Source organism: Rhineura floridana, chromosome 3, assembly GCF_030035675.1.
Source record: "Rhineura floridana isolate rRhiFlo1 chromosome 3, rRhiFlo1.hap2, whole genome shotgun sequence".
Lineage (NCBI taxonomy): Eukaryota > Metazoa > Chordata > Lepidosauria > Squamata > Rhineuridae > Rhineura > Rhineura floridana.
In genome coordinates, this window is record NC_084482.1 from 20,660,209 (window position 1) to 20,683,784 (window position 23,576).

The following is a 23,576-nucleotide window of genomic DNA, read 5'->3' on the forward strand; positions in this document are numbered from 1 at the left end:
TTATGTACTGATAAAGAAAGAATAACTTATAAAAAGCAAACCCTGACAGATAAATAATGTCATTTAAAATACTTTCCTAATAAAATCATTATCCTGGAGATGATTGGCCTGATATTTTGATCACGTATCCTTGGGTGTGTGACTTTCCTGACCTTCCACACCATAAATACTGCATCAGCATAAAGCACGTAGTGTGTTGCTAACTATAGTCATTTCTTTGTAAAGCTCTCTTGCACCCTATCTCTCACCTGTGCATTTTTGACTCAAAATTCTCAAGAGCTGTGACCAGCAAATCAATACTGAAAGATTAATCTTTCCTTATTTTAATAGCTGAAACTTCAATAGCAGTGCAATAACTCCTGTTTTCTGTTTAGGAACTCACAGAACTGAAATACCTTATCATTGCAATCCAGTGCATGGCTTTGCAGAAGCCACTCCCACTGAGTTTGGGAGAGCTTATTCATCCGGAAGTACGCATAGGAAGCTTGTTGGATGGGAAGCAGCAGCTGGAACCACTCAGCTGGGCAGGAGAGCTGTTTACCCAGCCCTCCCTCATTGCCTGATAACATCTGTCTTTACACCAAGGGGGAGAAAATATACGCCCGCTGCTTTTAATACTGGGAGATCCAATCACAGTGCAATCTTCCTATGTTTAATTTGCCCCCTAATAAGGCTACTTCCAGGTGTCAGTCTTCCTAGGCGAAATGAAGGACAAGAAGTAGTAGTCAGAGTGGCTGCTGCTCCCTGCTGACAGACATAAGATACATCAATCCTTAGGATGTGAATATACTCTTTTGTTACATGGGACTGCATTGTCTCTGCACCTGTATTCAGTGCCCTCTATGAACATTTTTTCTTCACTATAAACTTGTACTTGCTTTGATGTCTGTTTTCTTTTCTTTCTGTTGCTTGTGTCAAACTTGGTAAGACATTTTATGTCCTCGTATGTCACACCCAGGAACTGACAGCTTATCATCATGTTATCAAGAGAGCTCCCAAGTGGGCTGTAGGGGTTTGGAGGTGTTATTAGCTTTTTGCAGTGTATGCGTGCTCAATGCATGTGCACTTGTGTGCAAATGCACTTCTACTGTGCACTGTGTTCCCTCCTTCCCTCTGCTTATGACATGCTCTAGTTTAGAGAGTGTATAAATATGTTTTCTTATTTGGTTTGTAATGGCTGTTAGTCAAATACAATAAAATGATGACTGAGATGAGATGAGATACCTTATCCCAGTCTGCATCTGTAGTGGAATTGTTTTAAATATGTTTTTAAGATGTTTTAAAGTTGTTTTTAGTTCTCTGTCATCTGTTTGCCTCCCTAGGCTCACTTTGGGAGGAAGGGCAGGATATACGTCATCATCATCTTCATTTTATTCTCAAAATAACCGCATAACGTTGGTTAATCTGAGAGTGACTTGCCCAAACGCGAACTTCACACCTGTGTGGATATTTAAATGTAGGCTTCCCCCACCTCTGTCTCCAAAATCTCTAGACCATGACCACACAACATAAAGCCCAGTGGCCAGTTGCAACCTTCTAATTTGATTCTGCCAAGGTTAAAAATGTGACAAAAATGTTTTCCTGCAATAAAAAAATAAATCCAGCTCCCCCCTATTCATTTTTATTCTGTGTGTGTGTGTGTGTGTGTGTGTGTGTGTGTGTGTGAGAGAGAGAGAGAGAGAGAGAGAGAGAGAGAGAGAGAGAGAGAGAGAGACCTCATAGAAATAGTGTCTGGATCTTGTTTTGGCCCAGCCCCAGGCAGCTCTTGCATGAGCCTATCCCTTGAATTTCACTTTGTGGGAAAATCCTTTCAACTCCCTTATATCCAGCACATCAAGGATTCCCACTGTCTTGGCAAAACAACTTCATCAAGGTCCATAATTTATAACTGTCTCATGTGGTGAGATTTGTAACTGGCTCCCCCTACTGGTACCAGTGAGGGTCTAATCTGCCAGCCAGTGGGAGCAATATTCTCCTGGGTATCCTTACAAGGAGGTAGATGAGAGTAGCAATTTTGACTTCATATTCAATAGAAATAAACTGTCTGCTTCTAATTTGTTGTCCCTCCATAGTGGATAAACAATCCTATAGGAGTGTCTTGGTCACTTCTGACATGGCTCTATTTATTCAAAACACCTGTCCATCTCTCTATGAATGAATCTATAATTGTGAATAGAACTCTGGAATCCTAGTTACAGCCACCAACCCTACCCATAAAATCCCACTCTTTACCTAGTCAGGAATAGAAGTTATAGGATGCAAAGCAAATAAGCTTTTTACATGTGCATAAGACAACCCATACATGCTCCTGGAATTTTATTGGCACCTGCCACAGCTGACAAAGTAACTTGCCTTGTCAGTGGTAGCCCCATGGCATCAGGTTTCCCTTGTCAATGGTAGGACTTCTAGTAGTGAGAACAAAGGAAACTCATTTATCACATTGTTGTTAGGATGAGACCCAAACCAAATGTTCCAAAACTATTTCAATAATTCCAGATCAGTGACTCTGTGTTTGGGAAGTTTAGGGAACTTACTACATTTGACCCCCTTTAGGATGCACACCTTAATGTGGTGAGGGGGGTTGAGAGTGCTGAAGAAGCTGAGAGCAATGCCGTCAGGGGTCTAGACCAAGAGGCTAGACTCCTAGCAGGGGCACCCAAGGCGGAATGGTCAAAGCTGAGACACCAGACTAAGATGCATCCAAACTCAGAGGAAGGCAATGGTAAACCACCTCTGAATATCTCTTACCACGAAAACCCTATGAACAGAGTATCCAAAATGCAACACGAGATAGTGCTGGAAGATGAGACCCCCAGGTCAGAAGATACTCACCGAGCTACTGGGGAAGAACAAAGGACAAGTACGAGTAGCGCTGTGACTAATGACGCAGCTGGGTCAAAGTCGAAAGGAGGCCCAGAGGCTGATGCGCACAGATGCGAAAGGAGAGTCCGGAGTTGTACGACGCGCACAATAGGAACATGGAATGTGAGAAGCATGAACCAGGGAAAGTTAGAAATTAACAAGCAAGAAATGGAATGTAACAACATTACAATACTTGGGGTGATTGAATTAAAATGGATGGAGATGGGACATTTTCAATCAGGCAACTACAAAATATTTTATGCAGGAAATGAGAAATCAAGAAGAATAGTGAGAAGTGATGTAGCAAAAGCAATTAGGAGCTACAACGCAAGGTCTGAGCGAGCGATATCAATGAGATTAAACGGGAAACCTATCAACATAATCATCATCCAAGTCTATGCTCCAACGGTAAATGCAGAAGAAGAGGAATTGGAGTGGTTTTATGCAGAAGTACAGGAAGAAATTGATCACACACCAAAACAAGATGTGCTGATAATCATGGGGGACTGGAATGCAAAAGTAGGGAACAGAGAAGAACTAGGAATTGTGGGGAAATGGGGCCTAGGAGACAGAAACGAAGCAGGAGAAAGACTTATTGGATTCTGTGAAGCCAATAATTTGTTTCTTGTGAACACATTTTTTGAGCAACCTAAAAGATGACTGTACATGTGGACATCACTAGATGGTCAATATAGGAATCAAATTGATTATATAATTGGTAAGAGAAGATGGAGAAGTTCCATATTTTCTGCAAAAACAACACCAGGAGCAGACTGAGGTACAGATCATGAACTGGTCGTATCAAAAATCAGAGTAAAGCTAAAGAAGACCAACAAAGCAATCATAATGCCAAAATAAAATTTAAATAACATCCCAGAAGCATATAAAGATCAAATAAGGAACAGATTTGAGGCTTTAAACTTAGTTGACAGAGAACCAGAAGAACTATATGGAGTGATGTCAGAGACATGATCAGGGAAGAATGCAGAAAGACAATACCTCTAGTTAAAAAGAGAGAAAGACCTCAATGGATGACTGAAGAAACTCTTAAAATGGTTAAAGAGAGAAGGAAAGCAAAAGCAAAAGGAGACAGAAACACAGTCAGAACCCTAAATGCAACAACACAGCGACTAGTACGCAGGGACAAAGAGAACTATAGTTATTGTATAGAAACAGAAGAGCACAACAAATAAGGAAGAACAAGAGCCCTATTCCAAAAGATTAGAGAAATGAAAGGGAGATTTAAACCATGAGTAGGGATGATGAATAATCAACAGGGGAACACACTGACTGACTGAGATGAAATAAAAGGAATAAATAATAATAATAATAAAATTTTATTTGTGAGTCGCCTATCTGGCCGACTGAATGGCCACTCTAGGCGACGTACATTGCCAGAATAAAATACAATATAAAACCCAAAATACAATAAATTAAAATTAAACAACATTAAACTAAACAACATTAAAAACTGACCCACCCCCGGAGACCCCATAGGCCTGCCTGAATAGCCAGGTCTTCAAGGCCCGGCAGAAACCTGTCAGGGAGGGGGTATGGTGAAGGTCGAAAGGAAGGGAATTCCAGAGGGTGGGGGCCACAATAGAAAATGCCCTCTCTCTGGTCCGCACCAGCCTAGCTGTTTTAGCTGATGGGACCGAGAGAAGGTCTTGTGTGGCTGATCTTGTCAGGCGGCATAATTGGTGATGCTGGAGGTGCTCCTTCAGATAAACTGGGCCGGAACTGTAAAGGGCTTTAAACACCAACACCTTGAATTGGGCCCGGTAGACAACTGGTAACCAGTGTAGATCTACTAACACCGGGGTGATATGATCACGGCGACGGCTGTTCTTAATCAAGCGCGCCGCCGCATTTTGTATCAGCTGTAATTTCCGGACCGTCTTCAAGGGTAACCCCATGTAGAGCGCATTACAGTAGTCTAAGCGAGAGGAGACCAGGGCATGTATCACCCGTGGGAGCAGATGAACAGGAAGGTAGGGTTGCAGCCTCCGTATCAGATGTAATTGATACCAAGCCGCCCGGCTCACTGCCGAGACCTGAGCCTCCATGGACAGCTGGGAGTCAAGAATGACCCCAAGGCTGCGGACCTGGTTTTTCAGGGGTAATCTTACCCCATTAAACACCAGGTCTATGTCTCCCAACCTTCTCTTATCTCCCACGAGCAACACCTTGGTCTTGTCGGGGTTCAGTTTCAGCCTATTCCTTTCCATCCATTCACTTACGGAATCCAGGCACTTGGACATGGTATCCACAGCCAACTCTGGTGAGGACTTGAACGAGAGATAGAGCTGAGTGTCATCCGCATATTGGTGACACTGCAGCCCAAATCTCCTGATGATGGCTCCCAGTGGCTTTACATAGATGTTGAATAGCATGGGGGAGAGGATAGATCCCTGTGGCACTCCACAATTGAGAGGCCAAGGGTCTGAAACCTCGTCCCCCAATGCCACCCGTTGATGTCTGTCTGAGAGACAGGAACGGAGCCATCGTAAAACAGTGCCCCCAATTCCCAATCCCCCCAGACGATCTAAAAGGATACCGGAAGCAATACACTGAAGAACTCTATAAAAGAGATGCCAGGATGACAGATACATTCACGGAGGAACCATATGATGAAGAACCAGAAATTTTAGAATATGAGGTAAAAGCTGCTCTTAAAATACTTGGATGAAACAAATCACCAGGAACAGATGGCATACCAATAGAGTTGCTACAAGCTACTGAGACTGAATCTGTCCAAATTTTGTCAAAAATCTGTCAAGAAATATGGAAAACTAAACAATGGCCCACAGACTGGAAGCGTTCAATATACATCCCAATTCCAAAGAAAGGGGATCCCAGGGAATGCAGTAATTATCGAACTATTGCCTTAATAACCCATACAAGTAAAGTAATGCTCAAGATTCTACAACAAAGGCTCTTGCCATATATGGAGCGAGAAATGCCAGACGTCCAAGCTGGATTTAGAAAGGGAAGAGGCATCACAGATCATATTGCAAATATACACTGGATAATGGAACGGGGAAGGAATTTCAGAAAAACATCACCCTGTTCTTTATAGATTACACCAAAGCCTTTGACTGTATAGATCATGAAAAACTATGGAATGCTTTAAAAGAAATGGGGGTGCCACAGCATCTGATTGTCCTGATGCGCAACCTATACTCTGGACAAGAGGCTACTGTAAGGACAGAATATGGAGAAACCAATTGGTTCCCAATAGGAAAGGGTGTGAGACAGGGGTATATTTTATCACCCTGTTTGTTTACTCTGTACGCAGAACATATCATACGGAAAGCGGGACTGGACCAAGATGAAGGAGGTGTGAAAACTGGAGGGAGAAATATCAATACTTTTAAGATATGCTGACGATACCATACTACTAGCAGAAACCAGTAATGATTTGAAACAAATGCTGATGAAAGTTACAGAGGAAAGCACAAAAGCAGGTGAACGTCAAAAAGACTAAAGTAATGTCAACAGAGGACTTATGTAACTTTAAAGTGTGGTGTAGTGGTTAAGGTGTTAGACTATGACCTGGGAGACCAGGGTTTGAATCCCCACACAGCCATGAAGCTCACTGGGTGACCTTGGGCCAGTCACTGCCTCATAGCCTCAGAGGGAGGAAATGGTAAACCCCCTCTGAATACCGCTTACCATGAAAACCCATGACAATGAGGACATTGAACTTGTCAAGGATTATCAATACCTCCGCACAGTCATTAACCAAAATGGAGACAATAGTCAAGAAATCAGAAGAAGGCTAGGACTGGGGAGGGCAGCTGTGAGAGAACTAGAAAAGGTCCTCAGATGCAAAGATGAATCACTGAACACTAAAGTCAGGATTATTCAGACCATGGTATTCCCGATCTCTATGTATGGATGTGAAAGCTGGACAGTGAAAAAAGTGGATAAGAAAAAAATCAACTCATCTGAAATGTGCTGTTGGAGGAGAGCTTCGCGCATACCATGGACTGCAAAAAAGACAAATAATTGGGTGTTAAAACAAATTAAACCAGAACTGTCACTAGAAGCTAAGGTTATCATATCTTGGACACATAATGAGAAGACATGATTCACTAGAAAAGACAATAATGCTGTGAAAAACAGAAGGGAGTAGAAAAAGAGGAAGGCCAAACAAGAGATGGATTGATTCCATAAAGGAAGCTATAGACCTGAACGTACAAGATCTGAACAGGGTGGCTCATGACAGATGCTCTTGGAGGTTGCGGATTCATAGGGTCGCCATATGTCGTAATAGATTTGAAGGCACATAACAACAACAACACTACATTTGAGGTTCTTCTACATCATATGACTAGCAGAGGATTAGTAGGAAAATGTCTAAGATACCATCTAAGATGGTAGGGATGCCAACAGAAGAGTGGAAATGGATTTGGACCAATGTACCCAAAATACTAATTTAAATTAATCTGAAGGATTATCAGTGGTTTCTTACAGTTCGGTGCAAGACTTTTTTTCTCTGGCATTTCTTTAGACTGCAGCTCTGATCCCCATAAGGCCTTGTCTAATCACTGAACGTTACTATCTTCTGATGCAGTAGGTGGTTGAGTATTTTGGAAGAAAGGGCTGATTGTTCCAGAAAGATTTATAGTGGAGTAAATGTCCTATTGATTAGCCAATCGAGGTTAAGGTTTGTTCCTCAAGTGGTGTATTCAACTGTTCAAAATCTCACTAAGATGTCAAGGTTAAGGTGTATGAAACAGATAAAAGACTGTCATCTTGTGAAAAATCAGAACCTCTGAAATGGTTTTCAAGAATTATTGAACTGCTTGTGGGGTGGGTGGGTGTGGATTATATAAAATAGATCCAGAATAATGCTTGCTAACACCCTGATGTAGTCTTGTGAGGATTAACAAAACTGCAGTGGGGTGCACCATGATTTTTAGATACCTTTGGACACTTTGCTATCTTTGATAACGTGTTTGTTTTGTGTTGAAAAAAAGAATTATACAGTGGTTATTCCTCTATTAAATGAATTAACCAGCTATTTGTTTTAGGGCGGGGGCAGTTTCAGAAGTTAAGACATGAGATTTCCTTTTGTCCTCTGTTGCTTTTATATTAAGAGGGTCTGAATCAGCCTGCCTAATTAATGTAATGAGATCAGGTTGTATCTGGCAGCCCCAGCTGGCATGGTATGGTCCTTGTGCCATGAAAAATGAATGTCACATAACAACAGCCATTGGACTGGCAGAAGCAACACCCAAGGTGGCTGTTTCCCTTGCAGGACGCTTTCAGGGGGTGAGCTGCTATGGAGCTATTATGTATTTGCAATTAGGTGAGGCAAAGCTTTTATTAATTAGGCCTTCTCTTTCCCAAGACTCATTTAATTATCATCCCGACCATCACAGATGCTCCCCTCGGCTTGGGGCTGAGAACTGGATTTGTACATGACTCACAATGTCCCAGTTACCACATGTGTGTTCAAGTGACACTGTAGGCTGAAGTACTCATTGTAACAGAGATGATAACAAAGCAATGGAACAGATGTGTGAAGAAGACTTCAGTGGCAAAAAATGGGAGGGGGGGAGAGAGAGTAGTAAACAGGCGGCTAGGGAGTTCAAAGGTGGCTGCGGTGATGTATATGGCATGAAACTTCCAACATATCTTATTGTTTCATATTTATGTGGTTATGTGAGAAAGGGGTGCATTATGACTGCAATAGTTCAAAAGCTATGGCTAAATTATAAACAAATGATTTTTTTAAAGTCACATGGCTTTCAAGCCCATCGTGTGACTGGGAGGAACTGTCTTGACAGGTGATTTTTAAAGAGATGTTTGCTTGGTGCTCCAACCTGTCAATAAATATGACAGGTTATGGACATCCTATGCTGTGCTGTATTCGTTTATTGCATTACAGCCATAGGCCATTGCAATGGCATGCAGATAAAAAGTAAGACTTAAAACTAAACATAAAAGAGTACATAGTACACAAAATTTAGGGAGATACATGATGCACAAAATTTGGTATATTACACAAGAGGCCGCAAGGCAAGCAGAAAGACTCTTTCCTGCTTTATCTCGGAACAGTTTTTGCGTATGCGGCTCTCAGTTTCTTAGCCGCAAAGGCAAAGTTAGCTACGGCCAGTGTAATGTAGCTAGTTGTGTCACCCAGAAGGATGTTAACTAATTCCCCGGGGTGCCCGCCCCCGTGAGAGTTTATAATTGAAGCTAAGAATTTTCTTCTGGGGTCATCATATAAAGGGCAGTGCAGCATATAATGAATGATGTCCTCAACTGCCCCACAGCCTAAAATACAAAGCCGCTGAGAGTGGGGTATCTTCTGGTATCGCCCTTCCAGGAAAGCTGAGGGCATTGTTTGGAACCGAAGTTCCGTAAAAGCTTTCCGGAGGGGGGCGCGCGTGATTGTCTCAAAATATTGACAGAGAACATAGTTTGGCTTAAAGTCTGGGTACCATGGAAAGAAGGGGGAGGTAGCGATCGTGGCCCTGTCTTGGTTTGCATCCAGATCAAAACCTCGATTCCGGAGTGCAATGGGAGAGTTAGTAAATCCTCCCCGTTGAGTTCATATGCGGCCAAAAGGGCTTAGCGTTGGCTCTCCAGTTTGAGCTGCTCCTGCCAGCAGAGCCTGGCTATGGTGGCATCATCCCTTAAAAGGGTTTTGGGCCAGAATCTCAATGTGGCCAAATCGGCTCTGGCCGACAAGGAGGGGAGGCCTAGCTCGGCTCTCACGTGGGCTGAGGGCACTCCAGGCGGAAGCCCGGTGATCTGCTTCGCTACAGAGTTTTGGAGAACCTCGAGATTAGCGCACAACAGAAGTGGGAACAGTATAATTTGAGTCTTGTGCCTTGCTGTCTTCTGGTGGTCACATCTAGTATATTCTTCCTTTTAATTATATTAGCAGACTGATGCCCCACAGACCCTCAGGATCCTTCTCTTCAAGTACACATTGTAGCCATATATTGACAATTGCTGCCCAAGGAGAATGTACACAGGATACACAAAACCAGCCATCTTCATCCTGGTGACCTCCAAATCTTTTGGACTCCAACTCCAATCAGACACAGCATGCATGGCCCATGATCAGGGATGATTGGAGTTGTAATCCAAAACATTCGGGGGGCACCAGGTTGGGGAAAGGCTAGCCATGATAGAGGGATGCTTCAGTCAGTTCTGAAGCAGGAGAATCACCTATGGTTAATTTCCTTCTTAATGTCAACATTCCAATGTGGCTTGAGAAAGGGCCTCCATATAGTAAGTTAGTTTATCATCATGTCCTGAAAACTGCATGGTAATATGATTTAACTACATGGGGTTGCACAGCTTTTAGATGCCAATTTGTGAATGATTCCTCAAAAACAGTCTTGTGAATCAGCTCAGAAAAAAAATGTGGGTGGGGATGGTGAAACAGTCAGGGGGGCTAGCTCATGCACAGACCTCTCCTTACCTGGAAAAATAAGTTTGCTTGAGATAGCATGTGGTTGCTTCTCTGTTCCAAACATTCTTGGATGAAACTGGTTTTCTGGATCCATTCCATTTGGGATTCAGCCATGTTTGCAGACCAGTTGATGGCCCAGGAGGAACATCAGAGATGGAAGCTGTTAGTATAATTCTATGTTTTTCTAGACCTCTCAGCAGCTTTCAACATAACTGACTATTAAACGTTATTGAATCATCAAATATTGCCTCAATTTTCTATCCAACTGGCTCCAGGGGGTCGTTTTGGGTGCCTCCCTTCCCTTTCCATCAGTTGCTTGGGAGATGTTCTATATCAGGGTAGCCAAACTTTTTTTCTCTTGAGAGTTGTATGCTTTAGGTGTAATCTCTTGAGGGCTGCATACTGGCAACGGGGTTGGCCAGAGCAAAAAGTTGGCAAGGGTAGAACCCAAATTTCATGGGACCTGAGTCAAAGGTGAGTGGGCTAACCCCTTTCCTCTCTCTTTCTACCACTCCTTTGTCTTTCTCTCTGTTCCTGCCACCCTCTTTTCTTTTTCTTTCTTATTGGCAAGAGGAGAGAAGGAAAGCTAGAGCTAGACTGGCATCTTCTGTCCCTGCATATGTGTTTAAATAAATAAATTTGCATCCATGAATTACAATGGCTCTCCTTCCATTCAGATATTTAACTTCTAAAGACCCAGGGGAGGGAGGAAAAGCCCTCCAGTGAACATATGTGTATGCTAACATTTTTGTTTAGAATGTTATACCAGCAACTCAGTGTTTTATCAGGACAGGTATCTGAAAACAGAAACACTTGGAGCATGAAGGGTGGGTATGTAAAAGACTCATTAGGATGGGTTTTATTCATTAAGATGGGTTTCATTGTTGACAAGTGTGACAGTCTTATCAGTGTGTGACTGAGTGACATGTTCATGACAGTGAAAGTGTGAGTGGGTAGCTCTGAGACAGAGAGAAAAAATTAATCTGTGTGCATGTGTATAAGTGACACACAGCAAGAAACAGCGAGGGAGTAGTATGTTTAGTATTGAGATCAACAATGGATGTGTCTGTTGAGGCATTTCCAAACACTTTAATTATCATTCAACAATCTTTCCCAACATCTGTTGATATTATCAGCACTATTGATAAGTTATGCTTTTCCAGCTTCAAATGTCATCACACCGCCCTCTAGCTAGCTGTGCAGAAGACTCGCCCACTTGCCTGCTCAATTCTGGCCTACGGTACATTGCAAATAGACTCTGATCATGATGTGGTTGGTGATAGTCTGAGAGTGTTGTCATCCCTCTTTCTGTGTTACCTGCTTGCTTCCCCACCATTTCCTTCCTCACTACGCCCACCCCATTTGGTCTCAGGCTCCAAGGATAGGGCTTGTCAATTTCACTGTCTTCTCAGTATTTCTTAACAACTAAAGTATTACCATGCCCACCAACCTGGATGTGCATTCATGCCTTTTTGAAAAGAGAAGGGATTAAAAGACTGATGAAACTGAAAATGCTTTCTCCTGTCCTTTACAATGACTGTTTTAAGGGTGCAGGGAATTGTAGCTCTGTGAGGGGTAAACTACAGTTCCCAGGATCATTTTAGGAGGATGTGAATGTGCTTTAAAGGTATGGTGTATATGCAAAGGGTACTTCCAGAATCCAGACAAACCTGTTGATTGAGCATCCATCCTGATTTGGTTGCAGGGAGGTTAGATGATGTTGCATCATTGCAAGCTTTCCAGTGCATTTTCCTTGCACTTTCCTTAATGCAAAAAATAAAAAATAAAAATCCAGTCTTTTGGGAAGTGAGTTTGTTGCACAAGACCTCCCAATCAGCTATAATTGAGCAACCTGAACTTGCTGGTATGTGATTGAATTCCACCAGAAAATAGCAACAGTCTAAGTTCCCTAAGTATAGGTGAGGGAAATGGTCCTGCCACAGGTGAAGGTCATGGAAAAGGAGGAGGACCCAAGTGAAGGAGCTGCTCTGTGCCTGTAATAGTGATCAGTCAGAGAGACACTTCTGCGGTATGTGAAAAAGTTGCTCCCAAATGTACATAAGAGCATTACTGGATCAGACCTATGGGAAGCCCACAAGCAGGCCAAGAGACCAAGAGCACTGTCCTGGTTGTGTCCCCCAGCGACTGGTATTCAGAAACATACTGCACTGGAGGTAATATAATCATCACGATTAGTAGCCAATGATAGCCTTACACCTGTGCCTAATCCCCCTTTAAAGGTGTCCAAACTGGTGGCCAGCATTACATCTGTGTGAAGGCACGCTTCCTTTTGTGTATTTTGTAAATGTTGAATCATCCAACCGAATGACCCCGGAATCCTAGTATTACGGAAGAGCGACAAAAACATATCTATCCACTTTATGTACCACGCATCATTCCATCATTTCCATCATCCATCTCCATCATCCCTGTCACCTCCTTACTCGCCTTCCCCTCCTCCCAAATTTACAAAGCCCCCAAAGTTGTAATCTTTCCTCACAGGGGAATTGCTCCAGCCCTCTTGATCATATTGGTTGCCCTTACAACATCCTTTTTGAGATGTGTTGTGAAGCAAAGTTTCCTCACACGCTAGGGTTAGTGGCGTCTTTCGTTTTCGGCGTGTGCGTCTGCCGAGTCTTTTCCGTGACAGTGTTTGAAGGGGGGGGCAGAAGTCTGTATAGACGGGGCGTCGGCGTGCGTTAGAGCAGTGGGCGACGTCCCTAGATCCCTCCTCCATCCCCATTGGCGCTCTCCAATCCCCTGCAGCCAGCCTCTTATTAAAGTGGCGGGAACGGGCGGCCAGGGACTCTTTCATTGCGTTCCCCTGAGTTCAGGTACGCTTGTTTCTGCTCAAGAGAACAGCGACTGCCGCGCACGGGGGAGCCCGAAAAGGCGCTCAAAGAGCGGCGGCAACCACCAGCAGCCCGTTCTTCACTGCCCTCCGCAGCCGAGGCAGCGCTCGCCATCCGCACGGGAGCCAGCTGAGGCTGCTGCGCGGAGACTTCCCGCCCAATTCCCTTCTTCTTCACCAGGTGGGTGACTCTCACCGCCCCGCGGGGCTTGGGCGGGAGAGGGAGATGGCAAATGAAAAAGTGCTGGGAATAGGTTGGGAATGTGAAGCGCGGAGCAGGAAGTTTCAAAGCAGCTTCATTTTACTACATCCTCACCATCGTTAAACAGGGAGACCTGATCTGCTCTTTTCCTCCTCCTGACAAGGTTTTCGGAGCCTTCAAACACTATAGCATAAGACATTTTCTCGATCACTGAGTTTCTCTGGTGAGGCAGCTCCATCTGTTGAATTTCTGCCTGCAGTTAATTTGCTTAAGGCAGAGGGTGATACTCTCACCGTTTATTAGAGTCTGGGGTGTGTGTGTGTGTGTGTGTGTGTGTGGCAGAGTTTGCCAATATGACTTTAGGATCTCCCAATCATACTTGCCAATAAAACATGTATTTGAGAATACATAGAGGTATGTTTGATGTCTAAGTACAGAGTATAAATATATAGGGAATATAAGTATAAAGTGAGTAACACAGATGAGTTAAATGGAATAATACAGCATAGTTACTTCCTTAATCTGTTAACCATCTCCTTGTATTATCCATCAATGGTGGATTAATAAATGCTTAAAAGGGTGGGGTGGAGTGGGGAAAGGTGGATTCTAATCTGCCATGTTGTGTGGTTCTGAGTATGGAACCAATGGGTGGGAAGTGGCCATTTTGAAACAATTGCCGCAGGGTACAAAGATGTGATATGTCTGTGTGTCAGGAGCAGGACATGCCCAGGCAGAGGTGTTCTCATGTACCCGGAGAAGAGAAGCTGAAGGAGAGACATGATAACTGTCTTCAAATATTTGAAGAGCTGTCATATAGAAGATGGAGCTGGCTTTTTCTCTGTTGCTCTAGGGTAGGACTAGAACCAGTGGGTGGAAAGTGCAAGGAAATAGATTTCAGCTAAACATTAGAAGAAACTTTCTAATTGCAAAAGCGTTTTGTGAAACAGACTGCCATGGGAGGTGGTGGGCTCTCCATTGCCGGTATGTAAGTAAAGGGATGCTGTAGTTGCATTATAGGTCTTGCATTAAGTAGGGTGTTAAGACAGATTATTTATTTATTTATTTCATTTTTAAACCGCCCATAGCTAATAGCTCTCTGGGCGGTGAACAAAACAAGATTAAAATACAATATTACAATAAAATTACAATAAAATCAGCAACAAGTTAAATGAAAAAAAAAATTAAATGAAACACATTGAACATTAAAATGCCTGGGAGTATAGCCAGGTCTTAACCTGGCGCCTAAAAGAAAGTACCGAAGGCGCCAGGCGTATCTCCACAGGTAGGCTGTTCCACAGTTCGGGGGCCACTACAGAAAAGGCCCTAGATCTAATAACAATCCTCCGGGCATCCTGATGAGTTGGTACCCGGAGGAGGGCCTTGGATATTGAACGAAGTGAACGGGTAGGTTCATAGCGGGAGAGGCGTTCCACAAGGTATTGTGGTCCCACACCATGTAAGGCTTTATAGGTCAAAACCAGCACCAGATTACTTCCAATGCCTCTTCCAATTTTTACATGTTATGAATTACATGTTTTGTCTCATACTCCGGGCGATATTAAAGTTGGTGGCATGGCCCTAGGACAGGGTTGGCTAACCTGTGGCTCTCTAGATGTTGTTGGACCCCACCTAGTCTGCATGGCCAATAGTCAGGAATGATGGGAGCTGAAGTCCAGCAACATCTGGAGGGCCACAGGTTCCCCATCCCATCCCCCATGGTATAGGAGAGCACCTCTGCTTTGCATAAGAGACATGAATGCTACTCAGATTTCAGGTCAGTGTTAGTACTAGTCTCCTTCTGGCCATGTGGCAGGAATCACCTGGGAACAGGCAATACCCAGAGTCTACATGGAGAGCCATGCACAGATATTAAAGACAGATACTGTACTGCTGCTGAGCATATATTCAACAAGGAGTTGCAGCCAGTTCTGTTTCCCTGACAAGTGAACCCGTATGATATATGTGTTTGTAAAACACCTCTTTGTTGCATTCACAGTAGACATTTTTAGGTACATGTTTCAAACTTAAATGTACATCCAGAAAATGTGATGTGATAAAAAAAAATCCAGTGGGGTGAAGAGCTGTGCAAGGTACAAAACAGTCAGTTTTTAGTACTTTGCAGGTACAGACCATCATGTTTCTAAGCTTTTCAGAGCAACCATAAGGTTTAGAGAATTTCTTTTCAAAAAGGAAAAAAGTTGATAGCGTAGGGCCTCTGGGCAGTTGCTCCCATCTCCTTCACTGCTAACCTGGCCCTGGTGCCAAAGTGCACTTTCTGATAAGGAGGAACTGTTTGTTTGGTAGACAGGATCAAGTGCTGCTTCACTATGCTCTGTTCACTAACTTGTATTTCTGTCAGGGTAGCTGCTGAAACTGTGGAAAATTAAACATATCAGTAAACCTTGTTTGTTGAAAGACTGGCTGCATTTCAGAGGGGCAGCTTGTCTTTTGGTAGAGACTGCAGTGTGATGTGTGCAGCTGCTTTTTCAAGGATATAGCAATTGTGCTGTGTGGGGTGGTGAACTGGTGGTTTACCAAATGGTTTCTTTTTAATAAAGTGTATGGCATCAGACCAAGCAAATAAGTTTTGAATATGGTCTTTCACCAGGTATCTTTTGGGGTCATCCTCTACCGATGGCTGTATCAAATTTAAAACATAGCTCATCTCTCTGTCAGGTAGAACGTCAGTGACTACTGTCTATGTTTATATACCCAGTTGATCACTGATATACCCAGTCGATCACTGCGCTCTGAAGGCAGGGCTGTGGAGTCGGTACACCAAACCTTCGACTCTGACTCCTCTATTTTTCTACTGTCCGACTCCGACTCCACCCAAAATTGCTTCTTGTCAATCAAAATTTATTTGGAAGTCGGAGTCAGTACATTTCTACCGACTCCGACAGCTCCCAAAATTGCTCCCGACGCCACCCAAAATTGCTTCCGTCTCCACGACTCCGACTCCACAGCCCTGTCTGAAGGTGAGGGCCTCCTGCAGATACCATCTTATCAGGAGGTCCATTCTGCACAACATAGGAAACAGATCTTTAGTGTGGTGGTACCTAACCTGTGGAATTCCCTCCCCTTAAATATTAGACAGGCACCATCTCTGTTACCTTTTCGGGGCCTTTTGAAGACCTTCCTCTTTCAACAAGCCTTTTAAGTTGAGACCTATCCCAGTCTGCATCTGTGTTGGAATTGCTTTTGAATATGTTCTTAAACCTCCTTTTTAAAATGTTTTTAATCTTAGATGTTTTGAAAGCTTTTTTTAAGTAACATTTTTGAAGATGTTTTGTTTTAATGCGTTTTAAAGTTTTTTTTATGATGGTTTAATGTTTTTAGTGCTTTTCTTTGGCGCCTGGGAATTGCTTTTTAATATGTTTTTAAACCTTTTTTTTTAATTGTTTTTAACTTTTTTTTAAAGATGTCTTGGAAACTTTTAAAAAAAATCTTTTTAAAGATGTTTTGTTTTAATGTATTTTTATGATGTATTAAAGTGTTTTTAGTGCTTTTGTTTGCCGCTCTGGGCTCCTGCTGGGAGGAAGGGTGGGATAGAAATCAAATAATAAATAAATAAAAATAAATGTTTAAGCAAATGCGTGAATGGCATTGGATGGCTGGGTAAGTCTGAGTGAGCCTGAGTGTGAACAGCAGTGCTGCGGAATGTAAGTATGGACAAGCAGGAGCATGGATGCAGGAAAGAGTGTGTGTGTGTGTTTGAGAGCAAGCGAGAGAGAGAGCAATGTGTTTGTTTAGTATGACAACACAATGCTTATAATAAGCAAACATGTATGTATGCACATATATGTGAACATACCTATAAGCATGAATTAACATGGAAGAGTATCTGCATAAATAAGTGGATTTGGGGCTGTCCCCTTTATTCCTGCTCAACCAGGGATATGCCAGCCTAACACCCTCAACCTGGGTTATGCTGGCTGACCCTGTGGAACTTAAGCAAAAAGGGGGGGATTCCAGTGGCAGGATAGGACAAGGAGAGACTTCCACCGCCCTTTTTGCCCTGGGTTGGCAGGTCACATGATTAAGCTGAAAAGGTTTGCAACAGGTGTAAAGTCAAACTATTTTAAGGGTTTGTTTTTCCTTTGCCTGGCTCAGGCTGGCTCAGCCGGCAGTACCTCCACTCCTAAATGGAATTTGGAATAGAGCTAATTTATGCTGATTAATTTAAGGCAGCATAAATTCTGCTGACTTTTACACTTAGGATTGCTTTATTATGCTGATTAAATCCCTTTGAACAGTATTGCAGCCAAAGCCAGCAGCCCTTGCATGCAGTTTATTCTCCAAAGATCCCATGAATTGTAACTATTTAGAATGGAGGTTGCATTTTTTATGAATTGTTAAGAAGCAATTTTTATGTATGGGCCATCTTTGAACCATCTTTCCTCAGACAAGAGCCATATGGAATCAAGAACAGGAGTCATGACCGTAACTGGGACTTTTGCACAAGACTAGTGCCAGTAGGCAGCCAAATTGGGCACTGGCCAAGGTCCCACAGGCTCAGAAGGGCTACCATCAGCCCTGCCCTGCGCTGGCACTCACCAATGTCCCTACTGAGCACCCAGAGCTGTTTCAGTGCTGTGCACGCAGTGTTGCCAACTTGGCTCCCATCTGCAGTCTGTCATGTTTAATTACCCCAAATGCACTCCCCTGATCTATAGATCTATAAAATTTAGTGCTGAAATGGCTCCAGGAGCCTGGCTGGGAAGGTGGTGACTGGTAACCTGGGGTGAGGGGAAGTAGTGGTGTTGCTGCCCCCACACATGGTGGCATGCAGGGCAAATGTTGTGCCCTGGTTGGGATGTGTGTTTCGAGAGGGGGGTATCCAGCCAATTGGATAAAATAATTGAGGCACTATGTTATTAGCTAATGAGTGAAGCCAGAGTGATTGATAAATGACTTATTTGGACAATAGGATGGCAGACTAGGTTGTGATTTAGGGTTGGCATTGGGGGAAAAACAGGGTTCTTGTGCTTTTAACAGTTGTATGACAGGCAGAAATTCAATAGCTCAAGCATTTTCTAATATTGATATACAATTAGCAGAAAAGCTTCACCATGACTGCTCCCTAATTTTGTATTATGCCATGCCCCCGACAGCCATTTTGTGACTGGTGCCCACAGCATTCTCTCAAAATTTGAAATGTGCCCCCTGTTCTAAAAAATTGGCGACCCCTGGCTTAGTGTCGAGTCCAAACCTGGGATCATGTGGGGTTTTTTGTTTTGTTTTTTGCTTCAAACAAATTTCAATCAGGAAGCCGAGAACAAACATTGCCATGCTTAGTTTGGAGTGAAACAAATCACAGTCCCCCAATTGGATGTAATACTAAGCCGAAAAATTGGTTTTGCTCCTGCTTGCTAGCAAAGAGGTGCGCAGCAGGAGTGATATGTCCATTCATGGTAAACCATAAACTGTGGACATGTGAACAGGGCCTTTATGTGTACAAAGATACCATGCATTCTACCACTGAGTTATGGACCTTCTCAAACAAACAAACAAAAATTGAGACGTGCCGGGGCTATTTCACTCACAGCACTGATCAAATGAAGTCCTGGATCCAGTTCCATGAACATACAGAGCAGCAGAGTCCTGGCATAGCTACATAACAGGATACGTGTTATAGAACAGAGCACCAACAGAGTGTTCCAGTTCCCGCCATTCGGTTCAAATTGTTTCAGTGGGTGGCTGGTGCCCATTGGGACTGGTAGGGCGGAAGGCAGGGAGGTCAACAGTAGGTAGAGGTAGTGCCAATATCGGGCAGAGAGCCAACTAATTCTACTTCTGTCCTTGCCCTCATCGGTTCTGCAAGGGCACCACTGGGACTGAGGAGAAAGGGGATGGCCAGGGCCACCTTTGACTGGTTTTAAGTTGGAAGGCAGGTTGGGGGGAGGGAGATGGAGAATGGTGGGTTAGGACCCCGTTTGCCTTAATGGACTGGCCTCCAATGCATAGTTTATTCTTTTAGGAGAATCCCTTGGAAAGAGAACTCATGTCATGATCTTCTTGGTTAATAATTAACACACCATTGTAGTCCTTTTATGAATCGGTTATATTGTTGAGTACATTAGTGTGTTTGAAATATCAATGGTGTATGTAAAGAAATCTTTTGTTCTTTTAAAAAGTCTTATTTTCATCAGAAGTCTTCAGAATTGTAAAGGAACAACTATCAAATGTTCCTTGGTTAGCTCCCTAAATTATTCAGGATTTTATATATTGGTCAACTTTTGTTATCCCTCTTTTAAAAAAATCTGAACAGCCCATTATCTTTTCCACGTCATCTGATATAGAAAGCATTCTGTAGCTGGTCATTTGTGTTTCCCTTTCATATTTTTCCTGTACCTTTTCTGAAGTGGTGTGACCACAACTATATGCAGTATGCCAGATGCCATTTTTTTGAGCTTGCAGTGTATATTGATAACTTTCTGTATTTTAAAAGTTATTCTTCTATACACTTTGCCCCTCTAACGGTGATAACATATACACCTTTTTATGGGCATCTATGCCCATAATGATGTAGTGTTTAAATTAGAACACAAAAAGTATAAGTAAAGTTGGCATGTGTGCTTTAAAGGATTGTGTGCAGGTGTGTTTGTACGTGCAAATATGTTGTAGTTATTTTCTGAAATTTGATGAATGACAGAATCCTCATGTGAATTTTGATAATCCTACACGAATATTGTGCATTTCAGTATGTTCTAGTCATATTCCCACTGGGTCAAACATAAGAACATAAGAAGAGCCTGCTGGATCAGGCCAGTGGCCCATCTAGTCCAGCATCCTGTTCTCACAGCGGCCAACTAGGTACCTGGAGGAAGCCCTCAAGCAGGACATACACCAGATCATCCCTGACCATTGGCCATCCGAGCTGGAGGACACCATGTTGGCTACCCCTGCACTGGAGAATCCTGACAATCTCATTCGGGTTACTATCAACAATCACCACTGTTGATAGTTTTTATAAACCATTTAGAGGTTCTATTTACAATCAAGTGGTATATAAATTCTGTTAAACAACTGAATAAGGATATGGCACCTTTTGTCTCCTATAACCCCACACACTAATTTTCAAGTTACTCTTTCTGTGTAAACACACAATACAATTTGTAATCCTGGTTTATATGAGCTTAGAAAAGCTTTGCAAGTAAAAATGTGACTGGGAAAGTAAAAGAGATTTTTAAAAAATCATACAGAAAATATTAAAACATTCATTTAAAGCATTTTTAGCGTTATTCTCTTGTCTGCTGTCTCCAAAATTGCATTTAGTTAAAAATAATAAAAGTACCAAAACTACATGAAACATAACAGGAAAACAACAATCAGCCAGATTAAAAACACACCATCTAAACATCAGTTTTAAAATGGCAGGTTCCAGATTAGCTTTCTTTACAAGCCACATTTTTGCTTGTTTCTGGAAGGTTGGGAAGCAATACTTTAAGTGGGGTAAGGTATCATCATGTGGACGTCTTCAAGGAGACATGCCCTTACTGGCCTCCCCTGTGTAAAAAAAACTGGATGTAGAGCAATGCCCTCTCTGCAGATGTGAGGGAATAGATAGATGTGCACAGGAGGAGGTGCTTTGTCAGATATGCAGGTCCCAGATTGTAAAGGCCTTTAAAGGTTAAATATCAGCACTTTTGAATTGGCTCCAGGAGCAAATAGGCAGCCATAATGCATGTCCAGTGATGTTAGACTGCTGCATTTTGTACCAGCTGCAACTTCTAAACTGATTGCAGGCAGAGTGCATTGCAGTCATCCAAATACTTTTCAGTCATCCATCTGTGCCTTAGAAAAGGGCAAAGTGACCCATTTGTAAATATTTCCCTTCTTGGATTTCTACACCTTTAATTATATGTGGATGAGTTTCTTTTTGCCATGCATATTCTTTTGTCACCTGTCCAGGAATTCAACTGGTGAGGATTGGTGTATCCAAGCTGGCGTCATAAATAGCACTCCTGGCTATAGTCCAATTCGATGTTGCATATTGGCCTCCCATCAGCGACATCCTCTCAGCTCGGAAAATGACATCAATTTCACCAGCTCATCTGCATTTGCAAGCTACCGCTGGCTTATCAAGTCCTTTATTTTGAAGTAAAATTATGAACATAATCTTGAAAACCATCAGGGAAGAAAACCAACTCAGTATATTTCTCATAAGGAACATACAAGCCTCCAGAATATACTCTTGTAATGTGGTCTTTATAGGGCCACTCATGACTGTTTGGAAACTTCAAGGGCTGCAGAATGCCGTTGCCTGACTTGTAACAGATGTGAGTTGGCAAAGCCACAGTATACCTGTGTTGAAGCGTTTGAGCTGGTACTTGCTTGTTTCCAATCCATTATTCAAGGTGCTGGTTTTGATTTATAACACCTAAGCACTCTGGATCCTAGTTATCTTATGGAGGGCTTCCTCCCAAAAGTTTAAGGTCAGCCATGAGGCTTCTAAGTTCCAACTTTTGGAAGTAAGATGAGTTTCCACAGTAAGCAAAGCCTTTTTGTTGGTAGCTTTGGAGTTCTGGAATGCCCTTCTGCTGTCTGTCTATGTCTCTTTAATGTCTGCTCATAAACAAGTGAAGATAATTTTGTTTTGCTGTCCCTTTGGAAGGTTCCCCTTTACTGGATTAACTATTTTCTGCTGTTGATATTTGTATATTGATGTTTGGTTTGCTAAAATTATTTTATTGATATTTAAATTTTTTTATATTTTTACTGTATCTATACTTTACTTTAGGTCATAAGCTGATAGGAAGCACATGCATCTTTTAAATAATACCCAAGCAACTGTGGCCAGTATACAAAAAACTACCTGCCTTTTTCTTTTGTCTGTCAGTAGCCAATGAGTTCTGGCCAGGTGGTACTGTACCTTCTCCATTAAATATTAGTGTAGAAGCCTTTCTTGATCTATGGGGGTTTTAAGCAGTCATGCTCACAACTGAGCTAGGTTTGATAAACCAGTGATGGGTTCTACTTTCAGACACGTGAGCTGATTAGCTGGGGAAATAGATAGATGCCTTTGTCTTTAGTAGAGAAGATGTGCCTGGCTGATGATGGCTAATACAATATCATATTGACTTGTGTCAAGAGCTGTAATTTGTGATTTTGATTGCGTGCCACTATGTGGATAATTTCAGTCTGATTCATTCTGTTCCGGAATAGGAGACAAGAAGCAATGTCTTGCTTGTGTTCAATCAGAGCAGCAGCAATGGAATTAAAGCCTAAGAATTCTAAGGAAGACAACTAAGAATGTATTGCTTTATCATCTTCTAGGGCTGTGCACAGAAACTATTTCTGTGGAGCAACAGCACTAGCTTCACATCACTACAGTGACACTAGCTGGATCCTGTTTCGGTAGCTTAATAAATAGAAGCCAATAAACATAAAAAAAGTAATGAAGGAGAATGGGAATCTTGCTGTACGTGGGATTGTCTGATAAATGTACATAGGTATTTAAAAGACATGCACATACTTGATGCATACTGTCCACATTTCATGTTTCTTGCTATTCAGTAAACATTTTTTTGCCCAGTAAAGCATGGGGATGCTCTGTTTCTAGCTTTAGAGAGGATTCAGGATCATCTTTTTTTGAATAAAGTACCAGCTTCTCCAGAAATTAATTGGCCAGTCATTATGTAGTAGTTATAGGGGAACAGCAGGAGGTAGACTCTTGTTTCTCTCACAAATTGGAAGTGTGAAAATGGCACTGTGCTAATTAAAGTTTCACATAATATGCCTGTTATTATTTGCTTTTTTGAAAACAACAACCATGAAGGATATGTATGTTGATACTTCTGTGCTCTTTCCAGACCAGGTAGTCTTCCTTTTCCACACTTACATTTTTCCTATCTTTTTTCTCTCTCTCTCTCTTTCTTTCCCAGCCCCCTTTATTTTAAATTTTCTCTTCCCAAGCTGTCCCTTGCTCAGGAAAAGAAAATGAAGAGTCCGCTTGTGCTGACAGTTCTGCTATCCTTACTAGTGGCAAAACTATGTCATGCTTACTGTGTTGAGTCTCAGGAGCAGCAGATGCCCAGTGGAATCCAAACAAAGGTGAGGATGACTAGAATTATTGAAGGGGAAGGATAAGAGATTACTGGTGAATGGAATGGCTTCTGTGCTGTGTGAGGATCTGCTTTAAATTTGCACAGGCCATTGTACTGATGTGTTTTTTTGGGGTCTTGAATTGCAGGAGATGAATCTGAACTTGATTTATTCTG

The 23,576-nt window shown here is 42.4% G+C and overlaps 1 protein-coding gene across 2 annotated transcripts in view; it reads left to right on the top strand.

Annotated features, from left to right (window-relative positions):
• The first annotated feature begins 13,241 nt into the window (after positions 1-13,241).
• TAC3 (tachykinin precursor 3) overlaps positions 13,242-23,576 on the top strand; it is a 29,112-nt gene continuing 18,777 nt past the window's right edge. The window contains exons 1-3 of one of the 2 annotated variants that reach the window (XM_061614890.1): positions 13,246-13,332; positions 21,268-21,635; positions 23,241-23,409. In XM_061614890.1, coding sequence (XP_061470874.1) covers positions 23,296-23,409 — 114 coding nt within the window. In that variant the 5' untranslated portion in view covers positions 13,246-13,332; positions 21,268-21,635; positions 23,241-23,295. Of the gene's footprint in view, positions 13,333-21,267; positions 21,636-23,240; positions 23,410-23,576 lie in introns of both variants that reach the window. The other variant, XM_061614891.1, reaches the window with a different exon arrangement.